Below are 18,776 nucleotides of genomic sequence, written 5' to 3'. Positions count from 1 at the left end.
TATTTTTCGAGACTGTTTTATTGCATTCTCTACGCGTCGTAACCCTTATCGCGAGGCCAGTAATTCGCTTCTGGTGGCCAGACCGCAACTGGAAGTGGCGGCGATGATAATCGTTTCATTAAGTCCATACCTCCACTTACGTCGTCGACCAACTAGTTGACAGAGGTGGTGTACACAACAAACGAAACAGCTGTCGTTATTTATAATTGCCATGTGTCCAACGAAAACGCAAAGATCTCTTTGTATGTTAATCACACTAGTAAATTTACGCTAGTAAATACTGGCAATATTTCCTTTTCTTCTCAAACAAATATTGTTCTCATAAAATGGTTAATATTTGAATGAAAAATAAAGATTAAAATTTGTATTACTTTTTTCTCCAGTCATACTTCCTTTCTTCATAGATTGCGTAAGATTGTTAACAAGGAATGATTTTTACTATACAATTAATTACATAACGCTCTGTTTGTTTTGCTTAGATTCTCAATAAGGGGGCATGAGGGGAAGTGTGATTTCAAGGCGGTCATCGAAACCGCTACTGTTATCGGCTGTTGCTGATAACGCGGCCGATGTAATGTACTGCATACTCAGCTAGAATTTTAAATGCTTGCTGGGTGTGCAGTAGTCGTTCACCTGGTCGGTTCAATAACCCTTTTCCTAACAAAAAACTGCTCATCGAAGAAGCGGACCCCGTTTCTGTGCTCATGAGTGCAGATAAGCATAAAATATTCCTTATGGAGTAAGAAATTAAAACGACAGTGCTCGATGAACAAAAAGTTTCAATGAACCCTTCACTTTAATGCCCATTTGATTGGAAATAACGTTTATCGGACATAGAAACCAGAATTATATATCTTCAGCGACGGACGAATAATTTAATTTCACATTCAAATTTTTTGATTCTGAATTTCAATATTGAATTTTTATTTGAATTTAAATGAAGATTGAACTTTTTAACATTAAATCTAACTTTTGTGAATTCTTGTTCTTTATTTCGAAATTTTAAATTTAAATTTCTAAATCTAAATCTTTTAATTTCGAACTGTCAGAATTTGTCACTTATATTCTAAGGTTTTTAATTTTTATTTTGAAACGAATATGACCGAGAAGTTGACCGAGCAACGTAAATCGATGCCCGTTTGATCGATACCAATGTCGCGTACAAGATACAGTCACCATAGAAACGAAACATTTATGGTCAATGTCGCAGCAGAAATTGCAGCGTATTTTCACTGTGTTCTGTGAAGATTATGTTTTGCTGTTCGGGAGCATTATGATACGTTTACGAATCGATTGAGCAGCTCGTAATCCGAAAATGATCAAAACGCCGTGCATATGCAAAGAAAAAAAGAAGGATGCGGAGGGAGAGGAAATTTCTTTCGGTCCACGCACCGATGACATTTATCGAACCTGTAATCTTCCAACACGATTTATGTACCCACGTAAGTCTGTATAATTTATTAACGTGACGTTTTTCATATTTAACAAGTGACATAGTCTTAATTGTACGGCCAGATCGGTTCTCCACACATCAATCGATATTTTTAATCTTATTTTATTCTTTTGAACGAAAATGTTTCTCTCAAACGTTTTATGAAGTTCGTTGAATTGGTTTGGAGATTGATTTCGCGTGTCGTGAAAACATCTCATTTCGCGGTAGACTACACGACAAGAAGTTCTTCGTACTAAAACGATAACATTCTGCTATTAATAAGTCAGTGTTGACGATCGGTACGTTCGTCGAAGCTTATCGGTAATACAGACATTTTTGCACATGTCACAGGAACCTTTCACAAGATACGTCTTGCTTAAAATATACGCGATTCCGTCACTTCATGTATTTTCCGTTTAAGAGATTAACTTCGTTACGCGATAAAAGAAAAAAGATGATTTGAAGCGTGTCGAAATACATATATCTACGCTCAAGTTCACTTGTGAACGTCCATGTTTCTCAGATACGTTTCTTTTGCCATAAGAGTGAAGCGTGTATCTGACGCTCTCGGATATTAAAAACATCGCTTTAACATTTTCATTTGTAAATCATCTGTTTAAAATAAGAACACGTTCGTCTCTGGTTCGAATATTCATTTCGTGAAACATCGGCGTAACACTGTGAACGCTAGATTCAAAATTCTATAGCGTCGTCTTTCTCGGTGTCTCGAACAATGCGAAACGATCCTACAGGAAAATAACTTGTCCGACGCGAAACCTCGGATCACGAGATTGCGGGAGACGGTGAATAAATGTGTCCTTTGAAATCCCAGCCATGTTTCCAGAACAGCGACAAAGAACAGTTTTCATATACGCAAACCGAACACATAACGTTGCATCGATAAAAATGCAGGCAGGGTTCCCACGAAGGGTCCTTATCTCTCTAACTTCGTGGAAATTATGAATTTGAATATCAGCTACGAAGAAACAGCTACTTTGGATCGATGTGCAAACGTTGATTTCAATAAAATTGAATTTCAAGATGAAACGTTGCTATGTAACCGTATCATCCGCGGACACAGAGCCACTGTTAAAGTGGGCAACCGCGGGGCGTATGTTTAAAATGAATAAAACATCCAATTTCTGCGGAACTGAACTTCATCGTCGAGTTATACTGTACACGGTATGGCTGATATATTTGTCCAATCGTATCTGTCGAACGGTAACCGTCGGTTTGTTCCCTTGGCTGCACATCGAAACTCTGCTCTTCCACGCGTTCAGTGCGTATCCAGCATCTGAGCACACCATGTGCTTCCTCTTGCTCGTTTATCTTCTCTTATCGGTCACCACTCAAGACGTTCGCGCGGAGGAAATCGACTGCCAAGTTTATAACCATCTTTACGTTTGTCTGGCCAACAGCGTGTTATACAGTGTCGCGTTCGAGGATGTCAACGCGGTGCAGACGATCGAGGACATAGAATTACACCTGGAGGGTCTTGGGATCATCGACATAGCCAAGGACGCTTTTCTCGAAGTCAGCAACTCGTCCGCCTTGTACATTCGTGACAACCACTTGTCTACAATTTTTAGACACTATTTCGCTGGTTTGGACCAACTGACGTATTTGGATCTGAAGAATAACAGTATAACCGAGATAGAAGACGGTGCCTTTGCCAAATTGCACAGTCTAGAAACGTTGCTGCTGGATAACAATAATATTACTGCGTTTCGACCTGGAATGTGGAAGGGTCTCACCGATCTTCGTGAATTGTACGCCACAAATAACAATATTGCCTTGAAGAGAAACATATTCAGAGGACTGCGACACCTGGAAACCTTGGCGTTGGATTGTAACGGTATCACGGAGGTACCTATTGGAGCGTTTAATGGACTGCCTCACATCGATCTCCTCTATCTGTCGAGAAACAAAATTTCGTCCCTGCAACCCGAGGTTTTTCGTGGTCTTGGTGAAATCAACGAACTAGATTTGGGACGGAATCGATTGAAAAACGTGTCTGGAGGAATTTTCCGACATCTGAAAAACTTAAATTCTCTTTGGCTCAACGGGAATCAAATTATCATGCTGAAGGGGGACGCTTTCGATGGATTGGATAATTTGTTGCTTCTGTTCTTGAACAGCAACGAACTGCGTTTTGTGGACATGTCCGCTTTCGTCAAGATGAAGAATGTTACCACCGACCCAGGTTTCAAGATAGCCGGGACGACTATTGATAATGTTTCCAAAGTGCAAGGACGATTTCAATGCAGCAACGTCGAGTATCAGCTGCCCTACGAGTGCACAGAGATCGAGTCTCAAGTTCATTAAAATACGGTTTACAGAGTGAACAGTGTTGCTTCGATATGGAAACGCGATTCTGTATCCGAAACGTCGTTTGACAAATTTTTAGTTATATAGGATATGCTTGTTAACGATGATTTATGTAAAGTATTGGAAAATATACTAATACAACGAAACAGAGACGTTACACTGCATTCATCTATTTAGGGGTAAAGTACAAGTTTATCCGATAGAAGTCGTTTTTCCAGGAGTGTTCAAAGGATACCGACAGGACGAGAGTCCGCCTCCGCATCCTTGTTACAGGAGCACGTCGATGGATTACGGATGGTACGCACCGACGATTCACACCGTGCCCACCTCTTATTATCCACGAAATACTTGTTTCAGCGACAACCAGGCCCGTGGTGGCATGTACCGTAATTGCTCACTCAATACGGAACTGGATAAAAGCATAGTTTAATTTTTTGCACGATTCTTTAATTTTTTAACGATAATTTTTTTCAATTTGTTTAAATCACAGTATCTTTTGTAAAGTAAATCGTAGTTTCATATCAATGGTGTACTATATAATGTATCCAATAAATTTAAAAAATGTGAAGCTTGTGCATTGAAAGGCGCTAAAAATTAAATCGTATTTGATATTTAAGAAAGTATAATTTGATATTTCAAGTCTTTATATCTAGAAATTATTTTGATAATTTTTATATTTAAAAAATATTTCAAAATTAGTTGGTGATGAGGTTGTGAGATTGACGGCAGTCAGAAGTATAATATTTTATTTTGTTTTTATTGTTACAGTTTAGCTTGACGTATCGCAGTAATCGTATTTCAACGAGAACCTAGTCGAGCTACGCAGAATTACACGGTGTCCCGAAATCTAGCACAGAATCGAAAGTCGTTCTTCTTCTCATACGATCGCGACAACTGGGTTTTATCATTCACGTACTTGTTTTCACTAACGTTTGTTTTCGTTACAGCTTCATTTAGGATTTAATAATCAGGGCCTGAAAGTTACTCTGTGTTACTCGACCTCGGAAGTAATTACGACATTTTATAATTTTTAAGCGCATGTCATTCATCCATTACGCTGCTTGGTATGACCATCATAGAAGTAATTATAACTTCAACATATATATAAGAGTTTTTAATACTTTTAATACAATGTCTTAACAACCATATGACGACTTCGAAAATGTTTTTGACAACGTTTCACAGTCCAATATGGCAATATTTTTCATTTTCTGTTGGTATGCAATGGATGAATACACGATTTTAGTTGAAGAAACTCTGTAACGTATGTCCATATTCGTTTGTTAACAGGCCACGTCGATCGCCTTACGGAGACACCATAAAGATATTTCATGTTTGATAGTATGACATGAGACCAGTATAGTCAGAAATGATCACAATAATCAGAAACACGCGACAGTTTATTCTTCCTCACGTGGCCCCTTTAATTCATTCTTATTCAGTCATATGTAACTTTGCTTCTTGAAAAATTCCTCTATTCGGTGCTTCATTCGTTGAAAAATTTTCCACAATTGCGTCATGTATCAAAACTCTTTCAGCGGTTTCGTGTGAAGAAACGCGCAAAAAAGAACGACGCAGAATCGGTATAAAATCTTTCCAGATCAATCGAATCAGTCGTCGATAAGAGTCGTGGGGCACGTTAAAGCGTCGATCGAAATTTTACACGAAGTTAGCACAAAACATCGGCCCATCGGTATCGCAAACGAAGTTCGCAAAATACACTGAATTTAATACAATATTCACCAGTACTTTTCGTACTCCGTTTGGTATGCGTTGGCCATTCGTGTCGTCGTCATAGACATTTTTTTCGTTTTATCGCGACAAACGCGATGTCGCGATTACGAAGACACTTGACCCCTAATGAAAATTTGATTAAGGCCATAAAATGATCACCGAGCGTCGAGTGTCGTTTGCCATCGCGAGGAAGACTCTCTTGATGTTCCATGAAACGGCGTGCTCGTTACCTATCGACCACCCCAGGTTATCATGAGATCCCTCGGTGAAAAGGGCCGTTGCACTTCGATTACTCGCGGATAGTGAATAGAAAGCGGTCGAAAACGTTTCCGTGGTATCTCAAGAAGCTTAGAGGAACGATCTTGTTAGGCTTTCGTCCGTAAATACCTTTCAACGTTGAACCAATGGGAAGGGATCGGTAACGAGCGCTCGACGTGTGCCCCAAGACCGATACCTCTTTACATATGTCCTCGAGTATCTATACACAAACCTATACATTGTACTACTTGTTATTTTTTCCCGTATTTTTTCAATGTGCTGCGCTTACGTGGTTCGCTTACCTGGATTAGAACTACCCCCATTTACTTTGATGATGAATCCTTAACAGCTAAAACGATGACAGATAGAACTCGCATTTTACTCGCATTTTTAATCTTTAAACATTCCTTCTTTCCTTCTTCTCTTATACTTGGCGGTTAGATAAAGGTAATAAATGGTCGTACGATCGGAGAACTCGTAATAATCGTGTTCAATTCGAGCGATCATCTCGGCGAGACGCCGCGTCGTGATCGCTGCCCACTCGACCGCGATGATTCGTTGTCCACTTGATATCTTATAATCACACGCTTAAAACACCCGTCATCAATATTAAGCGGCCTTGACTATGAGCACGGGAGAAAAATAAGCGAGCAAATGCGATCGACGACGGGGCGACCGCGAACAGTACGCGCGATCCAACGATCGAGATCGATCGTTCAGTAAAGCGATGATTCTTTAATGAAATAATCAACGAATGAATTGCAAAGATCTCGATAGTTGGATCGCGCGCTGTTTCAGAGGAATGTTCCAAATGATTTCGCGACGCATCTAGGATACGCGCGCCACGAAAGGGAACATCGAGATTAATAGGTACTAACTTGCTACTCTCTCACATTTGTCTCGTTCGAGAAGGGTGAACGCTCGTAGCGCGTTACTCTACTCGTGATACCTTATATTGTCATACAATTGATATCGAATATCGGCATAACAAAGGTACGTCCTGTGCTACGGTGACTCTAGTCGAAGATTCGGTATAAATTAATCGACGATAAGAGACACCGGTCCATTTCCCGAACGAAATGTAGCGCTAGTCGCACGAGAACGTTCCATTTTTATTCTTTTTCTTCTTTTTTTCTTCCGTAACTGTATTCGCTTTTCTTTTCGGGTTACAATAGCATTCCGATCGATTTACAATTAATTAGACCTGAAGCACCCTTACACTTTACAACGTCGTTTAATACATTCCTAGAATAATAGACATAGAATGTTATGTTGTTTATGTTATAATGTTATGTGTATATATAATATGTCGTGTTTATATATTCATGTGTTGAGAATACGAGTGTTAAGTAATTATAATACATGTGACATTTTTTTTATACGTGAGGAAATAGTCATGGACACCTCGCCGCTCTTCTGGGAAGCGGCGGAGTAGTGTCGAACTTACCGATTAAAACTCCACGGTGGCTCACCTGGCGCTCAACAGGGGTGCCCTGGGATCTCCTTATATTCTTGCAACGTTTTTTTCTTTTTTTTATACGTGAGGAAATAGTCATGGACACCTTGCCGCTCTTTTGGAAAGCAGCAGGGTAGTGTCGGACTTACCGACTAAAACCACACCGTGACCTACCTAATGCTTAATAGGAGTGCCCCGGGAATAATACATGTGACTAGCACTCATTGAAATCAAGGAGGTAACATACGGTTACATATAGAGTCTACCGTATTCTTAACTAGCCTACTATGATAATCTCACCTTAACGATTGTTATTGTTAACACTATTATTATTACCTTAAGTTTCGTTACACATAGACATTGATTAATCATAATTAGAAGGACGAGCGTTCGCGTTGATCGAGGCGAAATCCGGAAATATCGTCTAGCCAGCCAGATTCTACTCCTATGAGAAAGTTGCTTGATAATATTCACCCCTTCCATATATTCGTTGTAATTAGTCTCGTATAGTGTTTTGGTGTTTCGTTTCACGAGCCGAGAAGTATCGATAAGGAACAAAGAAAGTGGAAGAAAATTATTGGTGTTCGCGAACGCATCATTCAAGTCGAGTAAGGAAAAGGAACGATTCGATCGTGGCGTAACTTTCTGTTCGATTCGCGACCGAAGGAATTTATTAATACAGGCATAAGTGAACTTATATAGACACGAATATTGCGACATGATTTGAACTCGAAGTTACTAGAAAGAAAATTGCTAAAAGAAGGGAAAGTAACGAGGCACTAAATTGACAGCGAATGCCATGAGCTAAGATCGCTAATTCGACTGGCGCACGACAGGATTTGGCCCCGATTTTTTGCGTCGAATGCTCGATATTTTTCGATACTCGGCGAGATGATTAGAATTGTCACTTGCCATATTCTATAGTGTAACTCTAGGCTATTCGATCGAATGCATTTGGAAGCTTCGCCACATGATCTTACGGTGATTCAAGCACCATGAAAAAAGCTACGAAACAACGATAGTAACACAAAATTACACTACTGCTGCGTTATCATCGAGCCTGGCCTGTCTTCTCGTTTTCTTTTTTTTCCGTTTTTTTTTTTCATTTTTAATTATTTTTCTGTTGGAGCCTACCTTATACGATGTCGTTATCCAAGACATCTAAATTAGTTCCACGACCTTGAAAGTATTTCTAAGAATGGTAAATCTTAACCAACAACGGTATTACAGCGATGCAAGGATCCTAAGTAAGATTAGCCTAGCAGTAATATTATTACTTCCGCCAAAAAGGAAACAGAGATTGAATGACGAAAATTCGGCGCGAAAAAGCACTGTGCTTTTTTTTTAAACTAGACTCGAATTTACGAAGCGATGCGAGTCTTCGTATGGAATAAAGAATCTATTAGCCTGCCAAATTACGCTGACATGTGGCTGCGACGAAATCAAACGCAGTGTGGACACATCAACACGTTTAAAACTAATGGGAAGATATTGTAACAGTGCTGCTCACTACATCACACGGGCACTAGAACAAATCACAATGTCGTCGATCGAAGATTCTTATAAGATCAAGCAGCGTGAAATGCCTAACAATGTGATTTCTGTGTTCTGTTTGGTGTTCTGTTTGATTTGATCATCTATTCGATTTTAACGAATAATTAATTATTTTCAAATTATATCTGTAAATTTAAAAGTCTAAACGATTAAAACTAAATTAAACATTAACTCGTTTTAAGCAAATATTGTCAATGTCAACGAAATGATTGATATGCTTGTAAGAATTGACGTTAAATCGACAAATATGCGATTAACACATCTGTACAAAATACTGTAACGTTGCATAAAGAAGTTCTTTCAAATAGTTACAAATGTAGATGATCGTTTTGCTGATCCGATTCCACAAGTTCTATCCTTAAATGGATAATCGCTGTGATTTTTCCGAAGAAGCGTGCTTGCTAAGTGACTAGTCGTCGTAGGTATCAAAGTCAATGCCGTTAATTCGTCTAGGCAGCAACAACACTTGAACCCAACTGTCTCTTCTATCTCATCTTTTTCTATCCTACCTTGTGCTTAGACTTGCACCCCTGAGATATTCGTTATCTTTAACCGCGTCTACGTATCAGTACAGATTCCGTATCGGATCGAATGCATCCATCTTAACGAATCTATCAAGCTTTCGCGTTTCGCTTCTCCCCATGCGTCGTGGCGTCAGCTCTGAAAGCCAGTCTCAGCAGCAGCTTTCGTTCTTCGAGGATAATTTTTGTACTTTATCGGGCAACTACAACTTTTTCAGCAGCGAAGATTGTCCAGGATTTTTTGTTTGTTACATGTTCTTATTTAGTTATCCCTTAAAGTACTATTTTTTCCAATGTTGATAGGTCCGATAATCTATTTTTCGCGATATCTATTGCAAGTCTGATTTTACTTAGATCGTACGTACGAGCGAGTTTTTGAATTAAGTCGCGAAATTAGACAGCCTTTTATAACATTAATTCCAGAAGCTTCTGCTCTATTCTCTCACTGTTCTTTCACTCTAAACACTCTTTAAGACTATTTTCTTTCTCTACGTGTCATTGCCTATCGTAATGATGAATAATTTTTAAATAAAAATTAAGCGTGAAAGAACGTAAATCTAAATGCACTAAATCGCGAACGCTGAGGAACGAAAAAGAATAAAGTCGTAGTATCGAGCTACCGCGAATATCGACGAACGATAATAGGTTCGCTTGTTCGATCGATTGACGTTTCGAGTGATACCAACGTCTTCGTTCGCTGTTGATCATACTTTGGACGGTGTACCTGCACTTATCCACGGTATCGAGGTGCCTGATGAATCAATAAGCAGCTCGTTAGAGATGATCATGCGAAAAGGTAAAACGATGCACGCGTTTAGTGTATAAAAAGTACAAACAACAGAGAGATTCTCATGGTTAAGTGCATAGTAAAAAGTGCACGTTGACACGCGCTTCGACTACTTCGAATGGGCAAGAAACGTGACAAGAAGGGCACTTAAGTATTCAAGGCACTTCAAAAACCAAACCATTGGACGTCTATTACCTGGAATAATTCGTAACCGTTTGTGACACTATGTAACCGTTTGTAATACTACGTAACCGTTTGTGACGCTATGTAACCGTTTGTAACACTATGTAACCGTTTGTAATCGTTTAAATTCGTGTACCATGTATCTTCTAACAAATGACTAATGCATTAATTTACATCTATATACACACACAGGAATATCGATCAATTAGTCGTGCAATAGAGAATTGATCAAGTTCACGTCTTTGCGTTCATTTACTTGATATTCCTAAATTCGATAAAGCAATGTGTTGATAATAGGAGACAATAAATCAGAACGAGAAGAGGCAATACATTCCTTTTACGATCCTATGCGTTCCTCTACTATATTCTTGCAACTTCTTTTTTTATACGTGAGGGAATAGTCATAGACACCCCGCCACTCTTCCGTGCAGCGTTGGGGCAGTGTCAGATTTATCGACAAAAACGCTAAGGGTGCCCCGGGGCTATATTCGAAACGTTATGTAACGGAACAAACTACACTTTTTTCTTTATATGTGAGGAAATCGTCATGGACACCTCACCGCTCTTCTGGGAAGCGGCAGGGTAGTGTCGGACTTACCGACTAAAGCTTCACGGTGGCCTGCCTGACGCTGACCAGCGGTGCATTGGGACCTCCTTATATTCTTGCAGCATTTTCTTTTTTATACGCGAGGAAATAGTCATAGATACCCCGCCGCTCTTCCGTGGAACGGTGGGGCAGTGTCAGATTTATCGACAAAAACGTCAGGGATGTCCTGGGACTATATTTGAAACGCTATGAAACGGAACAAACTACACTTTTCTTTCTTATACGTGAGGAAATCGTCATGGACACCTCGCCTCTTCTGGGAAGCGGCGGGGCAGTGTCGGACTTACCGACTAAAACTCCACGATGGCTAGCCTGACGCTCAACAGGGGTGCCCCGGGATCTCCTGATATTCTTGCAACTAACGTAGGTTTAAGTAAAATTAATTTTCCTAAGTGCCTCTTTGACAAAAGTCACATAATCGAAATGTGAAATTAAATTAGAACAGAATATTAAACGGACGAACTTATTATAGTTCTTTTCAAAGCTGACACCACGAGGTCTATCTTTCGTCGTAATGCCTTTATTAGCTCTTACGCTAAGGTAAATTGAGATCATTTGGACAATTGTAGTAAAAATAAAGGACGCATATTCTGAAGTTAAAGACATCAACGCAGGGGTACTGCAAGGAAGCGTCTTAGAACCAATATTATACACACTATACACGGCCAACGTACCAATAACTATCAACAGCAAAATACTGATATTCGCAGACGACACGGCTGTACTAGTCAGGCACACTAATCCAGAAACAGCAGTCACGTTACTACAAGAGCATATCACAAAAATAGAAAAATGGATACAAGATAAACAAATAAAAGCAAACCCCAGTAATGGTAACCATATTACATTTACACTAGGAAAACGGAAACCACCAAATATCCAATTGAATGGCACGCACATAACACGAACAAGGCAAGTCAAATACCTAGGACTCCACTTAGACACACAACTTACATGGAAGCAACATACTGCCTAACTAGTCGAAACTCTAAACTCAGCATGGAAAATAAACTAAAAATTTACAAAACGATAATGAAACCAATTTGGTCGTACGGAATACCACTATGGGGAACAGCAGCAATGAGCCACATAAATAAACTAGAGTCGCTAGAATCGAAGATACTCAGAACAATAGTCAACTCCCCATGGTATGTCAGAAACGAGGATATACGCAAAGACTTAAAAATACCAACAGTTAAAGAAGAAATCGGCAGGTACGCAAAAAAATACAAGGAAAGAACGGCAACATATCCAAACCAGCTAGCTGCTGAAGCGAGCAAAACTTTCATAAAAAGAAGACTAAAGAGAAAACACTCCACTGACCTCACTAAAGGAATAAAATAGACAAACTCGAAGATGGTATCCCTCTGGGGATAGCCATCCACATGTTATTTAGCAATAAAGCTAGAAAAATTTACCGTATGTCCAGCTGGACAAATTGTAAAGTACAAATTAAATAATAAAAAAAAGAAAAATTTGGACAAAGACATTTCGTTCTCTCTTCTCGCTTTCGTCGATTGGTTTTTACTTCGCAAATCCAGATCCTTCTCCAGCGGGTACTGAATCAAAGGAGCTTCAGTAGAATCAAGTTAACTCAGGCAAGCAAACACGATTATATTTGCAGATCATCAAAAGGTTGCTTGGTGTGCTTCGGATTTTTTGCACGATCGCAAAGAATCGCGATTTACTGAATGCCCATGTTTTTTTTTAATCATTCTCGCGGCAACTAGCGGCCGCTTCCCTTTCGCTTCCCGTTCCTAGTTCACGAACCCGTTTATTACATTTTGATTTCATCGGTAATTGTTCTTAAAGCCTACGGAGCAACGAACATCTCTTTTTTCATGAATTTTCAGCAAGCGTGCCAAGTCGCCTTGCGCAAGTTCCTTTTTTCCTTTACAAATGACCTACAAATGCGTGAAAATTTAGGAAAAAGAAACAGTTCGTTATCGGAATGCAGGACAGTTTTCAACATCGAGATGCTCAATACTATTCGAGACAATGAATTTTGAATAATCCAAATCGAAAGGTCGCCGGCCGAGGAATTACACTTTTGCAGGCCGAAACATATCATTGTTCAAGAACCGGCGACTCTGCAGAAGAATTTTTTCATTTCTCCCTCACCATAAGTCCCGTTTATTAGACCAAACGTTTGCGTTGTTCACATGCACGATGTCAAAGTACTGCCCGTGTCTCGAAATCCTAATGACTATTTGTGCGCTTAAGATACAGACTGGTCGATCTTGTTCTTCCATTGGCCCGGCATTGAGTGCCGGGCGATCGATCCGAAGTCTTCTAGCCAAATGTTCAGTATAATGCCCGAATCTCCTCTTTTTTTGTTTTCCTCAATCATTTTGAATGACGTCGGCTTACAAATACTTTTTAATAATTTTACAAATATGTATTTTACTGCAGGACTTCCATCAGCCATTTAAATTTATAACTCATCTTCCATTTTTTCCTCTCTCCAGCTTTCTCGTTCTTTTCATTCCGCATCATTCCCGTTCCCTCGCCTTTAGACAATGCTATAATCGAAAGTTAAGCCTAAAAAGTGGACGCCTGAAGTAAAGTCGGATGAGGAGATGACAGGGGCCTATGGTACTGTTGCCTGTTGGAATCGAAAAACCAAGTGGCGGCGTTCCCCGTAAACGAGACGAGTATGCAGAACGGATACGTCGATGGTAACGAAACATAACTGGACACTTGGAAAAGTATTCATTCTTTTACTATTTTAACCTGAGAGAATTTTCCCTAGCCACTATGTAAATGCTGAATACATCGAATACATAGAATCTACATTACGATTTTTTTATTTTTTTATTTTTTAATATACATAAACGACCACGACTCTTTCTTTAAATCCCCCATTAATTTTTACTTACCCTCCCCTTATCGAAAATACGTAGTTAATATTTGAATAGCAACCGATGCGTTGAATACGCGATATCGATTAATAATCAAGTACAGAGTAATAGCAACGCGATTAGCAAGAATTCTAGAAGAATAAATTTCCAACGATATTTTCTTTCGCTCAACGTAATCGAATGGCAAGAAACGGATGAATTATTGAACTGATAAAAAACGAAAAGTTAAGTTATGTTTATGTTTATACACATCGCCGTGGACCGTTAGCAAAATTTACATTGTTATATGGCGTCCAGTGTGGGACGCGAGCGTCATTTAGATGAGCTTGATGATCTACAAATATATCGACTATATTATATATTCCTTTCCAGTACATTTTCATATTCGACAAATTAATTTAAATACATCTTCCAACTGTTTAACAAAAATCCTATAATTGCAAAATTATTCCTATACATCACTGATAATGAAGAAGCTATATAAAAAAATACGTATATAAAAAAAACGTAAAAATATAAAAAAATCTTTCGTTAAAAATATTAACTAACTCATTTACATTTTAAATACTTTTTGTTCACTAACTTAAATTTGATGATAATCCTAAAATGATCTCCTTTGCTCCAGTACACTTTCGTTCGAAAAATTTACATGTCTCCAAAGATTCCTGCAAACGTTTTCCGAAGGTTCTTCATGGTGTCTTCGGTGTCTTCGCTCTGGGATTGGCTGCCTTGTCTGTGGAAAGGTACTCTCGATGTTGGAACATCTTCTTGGCGTCGACCAACCGACGGAGCGCTGCTCACTGTACTCGATTGCGATGCTGCAGATAAATAAATAAATATTTCGATATTTTAGTTATCCTTGATTTAATTATATTTCAATAATTGTAAACCGAATCCATAGTTCTTACGAACCTTGAGAATCGCGTCGTTGCAATTGATGGTGGCTGTCAGAACTAGTTACATCACCCGCCATTGCTGTCGTGGAGCCCATGGAACCTAAGCTTCCTATGCTAGCCATGGACCCCATGCTTCCATGCGATCCTAGCGGAGCTGTTGGTGGCACAGTGCGATCTTCTACAGGACTCGTTGCCTGACTGGAGCCAGACATCGATCCTCTGGATGTCGTTTTCGTCAACACGCTTGGAGGTCGACAACATGCCTAGATATTGGAGAAAGTAATGCATCATGTAATAAAAATTTGTCGACTTATTAATTTTTATAATTTATAGTGACTAAAAGTGGTATTGGTACATTATTGTATTTATTATAATTAGACCATGAATTTTTATGTAAATTAATATTTTTGGAAATACAATTAAGAAAATAGAATCTCTATAGAAAATTGTTTTACCAATTATTACAGAAAGTACTCTATTTTAGATATTTTGTATATTTTTTTCATACTATGTGCATTTTGTGCAATTTTTCACTTTAAAATGTTCTATAAATATATACAAACCCGCAGTCTGATTATAACATTTACATACTAATTAATTTAGTCTAAGTATATTAAATTTCGTATCACATTTTACCTGCATTTTTGCGGTGACGAGGTCTGCAATGTGACGACGGTCTTCCTCTTGTGAGTCTCCCATTAACGACAGCGCGCTATCATTCACCTCGATTATGTATTCTCGACCATCCTTCCCGACCAACAGCTCGATCGCACAGATATCCAATCCACCGAATAATTGGGCCACGTGATCAACCCAGGTGCGATGTCTTTCGCTCACGGCTAATTGCTCCAACATCGCCGAACCGGTGTTAGACTTCCAGTTTCCGCTTATGCTCTTCCGCCTGAGAGGAACGTCGATGATTGTGGTTGTTAATTAAATACGTTGCTATTCTTGTCGCAATTGTCTAGTTGGTTAACCCTCGACTGATAGAAGGCGGATGGATTAAAGTTTCGATCGTTCAAAAAGATATATTTAGAAAGGTGTAACATGACAACTTCTTGATCCTGCTTCGAGAATCGAATGACAATGTGCAGGATCCTGTATTGTTCTGTGAGTCATACAATGCGTATTACCATAAATATGCTTACATATTCAGTCACGTAAAATGTGAAAAAAATAGATGGATTTGAAACGATCCCGGCGCTGGTCGTTACATAACTTACGTTTCACCTTACCAGCCGAGAGTTAAGCTACGCGTTCTAATTTCCATTTTTGTACAGCGGGGAAACCGTAGTACCCATTGACAAGCTACTCGGTAACATTTGCAACGACAGATCACGGGATCGATCTGGCAGACATTTCGCGGCACTCACATGAACGCCTTGTAGTTATTGCCTATTTTCTGCACGTGAACGTCGTATTTGGTGTCGACGTACGGTTCCGACGTGCAATAAGTGTTCGCCAAAGCAGCCAAAGAGGCGAGATCTAGAAACTCTTGATTCGTCTCGGCACGGGCTTTTCCCACTCCACCGTGGGCGTGCCCGAGTTTCACCACAACCGGATAACGAGATGCACTCACCTGCAAAGACGATCAACGTTCAAAAAGAGAAAGAATTAATGGGTACATGGTGTTCGATCGCGAATCGATTGGCTTCGACTGCGTCACCAAACGACTTGTCGCATAACTACAACTCTTCAAACGTTGAACTGCAAACGTTCTGTAATTCTGAATATATTCGATGCTTCTCGGATGCATTTTCAACGTGGTATCGAGACTTCTGCGTGGAGAATCGATTAACAATGCACGCGTATTCTGCATTCCGCTCTAATCGACGGAAACCAGTCCGAAGGGACGCCTACAGCAATATCTCGGGCTAGTCTTCAATAATCGAATACATTAACCGACATCTATGGATGAAGATCAAAGTCAGCCGATATACAGGCGGTTGATTAAACAGTCTACAATATTCGCGTGGGTCGCAAGAGATTATTAAACGATGATGCTGCGTATTCGTTGCATCCGTCAGTCGATTCGTTTGGAACGATCTTCCAGGATCGTGAAACATATCCTCTCGAGATTTATTTTTCTTACGCGAACCGGAGCATGCTAAAAATATGCGTGATATGAGATGAGTATTTCATTCGATGTTGAAATAATTTCTTTGAAACGTAAGGTCGTCGGAAGTTTGCAAACCATACGTACCGGTTTCGTTCCTAGTAATTAAGATTCACTCGAAGCTTACGATCTTCAACCACAAATTTCACCCGATTCCATGGTAATCGAGTTAGGAAAAAAGGGTGAAGGCGACATAAAATGTGAAGTCCCTCTCCTGGTTATCCCGTTAGCGCAGATAACCAAGGAATTCCTCGTTAAAAGAAACAAATCGAAGCCAGCCGAGCTTAAGTGGATAACTCCACTTAAATTGAACCTTAATCTCCTTCGTCCAGTTTTTCTCAGAACTTGGGACAACTTGAGGAATGTCAATCGATTCTTCGATATATATCATTTCCCATGAAATTCTTCGTACGTTTAATAGACACAAAGTTTATTTCTTTTCAAATCTACTGCGTTCTCTCTTTCAGACTTTAAAATTTCAGTTGATCGTTCAATATTTTCTACCTTCCTCAGAATTCCTCCTTGCAAATTTCACGATATAAAACTTGTTCAGCTTATGCTTTTACTCGCGACGTAGAATAAAATTAAGAAATGAGCTGTTCTCAGGCCAAAGTTAAATAACTCGACGTTACAACTTTTTTGAAATAATTTTGAAATAATACCAAAGCATTTGATCGATGCTTATCTTATATAATTTTATCAATTTTCTCTACTTTCTGTTTCGTGGGCATATGAGGGTATTTGTGGAAATAAATGGTACAAATGTTAATCGATCGTTAATTCCCTATGAAATTAGTTTGTGAAACATTTAATAGTCACAAAGCGCATGGCAATTCAGGAAACTAAATGACGGAGCTGTTTAAAAGCGACGTGGAAAAAGGAAGTGGTTGTTGAACGAATCGTCTCATGGGCGTACGTCCGGCCACCACAGGCTGGCTGCGCTGATTCTCCGATGGACAGTGCTCAAATCGTATCGTATCCACGTGTTTATGTCGGCACGTGGGTGTCGCAAAAGTGACTTTCTGAGCACCGCTGGACGCGTGTCCGTTCCCCCGTGGCACGAACACCAACGACGGGGATCAACGGCGAGGGACACGGAGATAAATCATTTATCGTGCTCGAGGGGACTGTCGAGGACTCCGAGGGCAGACATACACAGGGGTGTCGCCTTCGATTTTGTTCGTCGTACTTGAACGCACTAAAAATAATGCGCCGTTCACGTCCGCGAAACCAACGTTTATATCTGCTGCGAAATTTTCGGTGATAATCCATCCAAGGTTATTTGACGAGTCACACCCACTTTCGATAACGTTTGTCCGATTTTCTAATCGTTCTGCACCATCATCGATTTCTGCCCATATTTTAAATTTAGAAACGTAAAAAGTTAAATTCCGCTTTCATTAAAATATCTTATCTAATATCTCACAATTTAATTAGTGTATAATTTTATTTTAAACATTTCAATGTATCTTTAGAAATGCTGATTACTGAAAAATTAGAAATAGAGTTCTATGAATTTTGATCAACTACCATTTTGTTCAATAAAGAAAGAATACGCACGCCGTGTTTTTTTTAAATCATGTAACGAAAAAAGATCCTATTAGTATAAACCAATCAAATCTGCATTCCTCCCGCTATCCAACATTCCAGCCACGAAGTTTATATAATGTGTACAAATGTATGTAGCTAATCTCGTCTAGAAAGCACCATCAGACTCAAAGAAGAAACCACAAGCTATCGAATTTATGTGAATTACCGTTTATCAAGCGAATAAACATTATGGACATATATTACCAGTCTCTGTTTACCGAGTAGGCTATGGTAGGGCTCTTTGAATGCTAATAGAACCGATCTGTTCTACGTTCGCGGGCGTTTCAAAGACAAAATATGTTTCTGGCCAATCCCGGCTCGTGTTTCGTGAAGGGAACTATAAAAAAGGCCGGCGGACGTATTAAATGATAGTAATCGTGGATCAAACGGTGATGAGTGGAACCCCCGCGAGCGCGTTTTGGCGAACAAGGAAGGCACGTAGCGAAGCTTGAG

The 18,776-nt window shown here is 39.5% G+C and overlaps 3 protein-coding genes across 4 annotated transcripts in view; 2 read left to right on the top strand and 1 right to left on the bottom strand.

Moving 5' to 3' along the window:
* Nucleotides 1–1,001: 1,001 nt before the first annotated feature.
* Nucleotides 1,002–4,194, top strand: LOC117208253 (UPF0691 protein C9orf116 homolog). The gene is made up of 2 exons (XM_033449255.1): nucleotides 1,002–1,442; nucleotides 3,979–4,194. The coding sequence occupies exons 1-2, from the start codon at nucleotides 1,316–1,318 to the stop codon at nucleotides 4,188–4,190; spliced, it is 339 nt and encodes a 112-aa protein (XP_033305146.1). The 5' UTR covers nucleotides 1,002–1,315; the 3' UTR covers nucleotides 4,191–4,194.
* On the top strand, nucleotides 1,803–3,913 carry LOC117208252 (insulin-like growth factor-binding protein complex acid labile subunit). Its single transcript, XM_033449254.1, has one exon. The coding sequence runs from the start codon at nucleotides 2,474–2,476 to the stop codon at nucleotides 3,755–3,757; it is 1,284 nt and encodes a 427-aa protein (XP_033305145.1). The 5' UTR covers nucleotides 1,803–2,473; the 3' UTR covers nucleotides 3,758–3,913.
* Nucleotides 4,195–12,449: 8,255 nt separating the features above from the next.
* The window catches only part of LOC117208272 (synapsin), a 40,950-nt gene continuing 34,623 nt past the window's right edge, over nucleotides 12,450–18,776 (bottom strand). For both annotated transcript variants that reach the window (XM_033449311.1, XM_033449312.1), the window contains exons 7-11: nucleotides 15,991–16,196; nucleotides 15,254–15,518; nucleotides 14,634–14,880; nucleotides 14,245–14,539; nucleotides 12,450–14,214 (exon numbers count right to left, since the gene is read on the bottom strand). In XM_033449311.1, coding sequence (XP_033305202.1) covers nucleotides 14,367–14,539; nucleotides 14,634–14,880; nucleotides 15,254–15,518; nucleotides 15,991–16,196 — 891 coding nt within the window. In that variant the 3' untranslated portion in view covers nucleotides 12,450–14,214; nucleotides 14,245–14,366. The remainder of the gene's footprint in view (nucleotides 14,215–14,244; nucleotides 14,540–14,633; nucleotides 14,881–15,253; nucleotides 15,519–15,990; nucleotides 16,197–18,776) is intronic.

Source organism: Bombus bifarius, unplaced genomic scaffold (genome assembly GCF_011952205.1).
Source record: "Bombus bifarius isolate JDL3187 unplaced genomic scaffold, Bbif_JDL3187 scf7180000008058, whole genome shotgun sequence".
In the NCBI taxonomy this organism is placed as follows: domain Eukaryota; kingdom Metazoa; phylum Arthropoda; class Insecta; order Hymenoptera; family Apidae; genus Bombus; species Bombus bifarius.
The sequence above is the reverse complement of the archived record's forward strand: the minus strand, read 5'-3'. Positions and strand labels throughout refer to the sequence as shown.

Coding starts and splice junctions, on each gene's coding strand:
- LOC117208253 (XM_033449255.1), top strand. CDS start 1,316: ATGATCAAAACGCCGTGCATATGCAAAGAAAAAAAGAAGGATGCGGAG. Junction 1,443..3,978: donor AACACGATTTATGTACCCAC/GTAAGTCTGTAT, acceptor TCGTTTTTCCAG/GAGTGTTCAAAGGATACCGA.
- LOC117208252 (XM_033449254.1), top strand. CDS start 2,474: ATGAAACGTTGCTATGTAACCGTATCATCCGCGGACACAGAGCCACTG.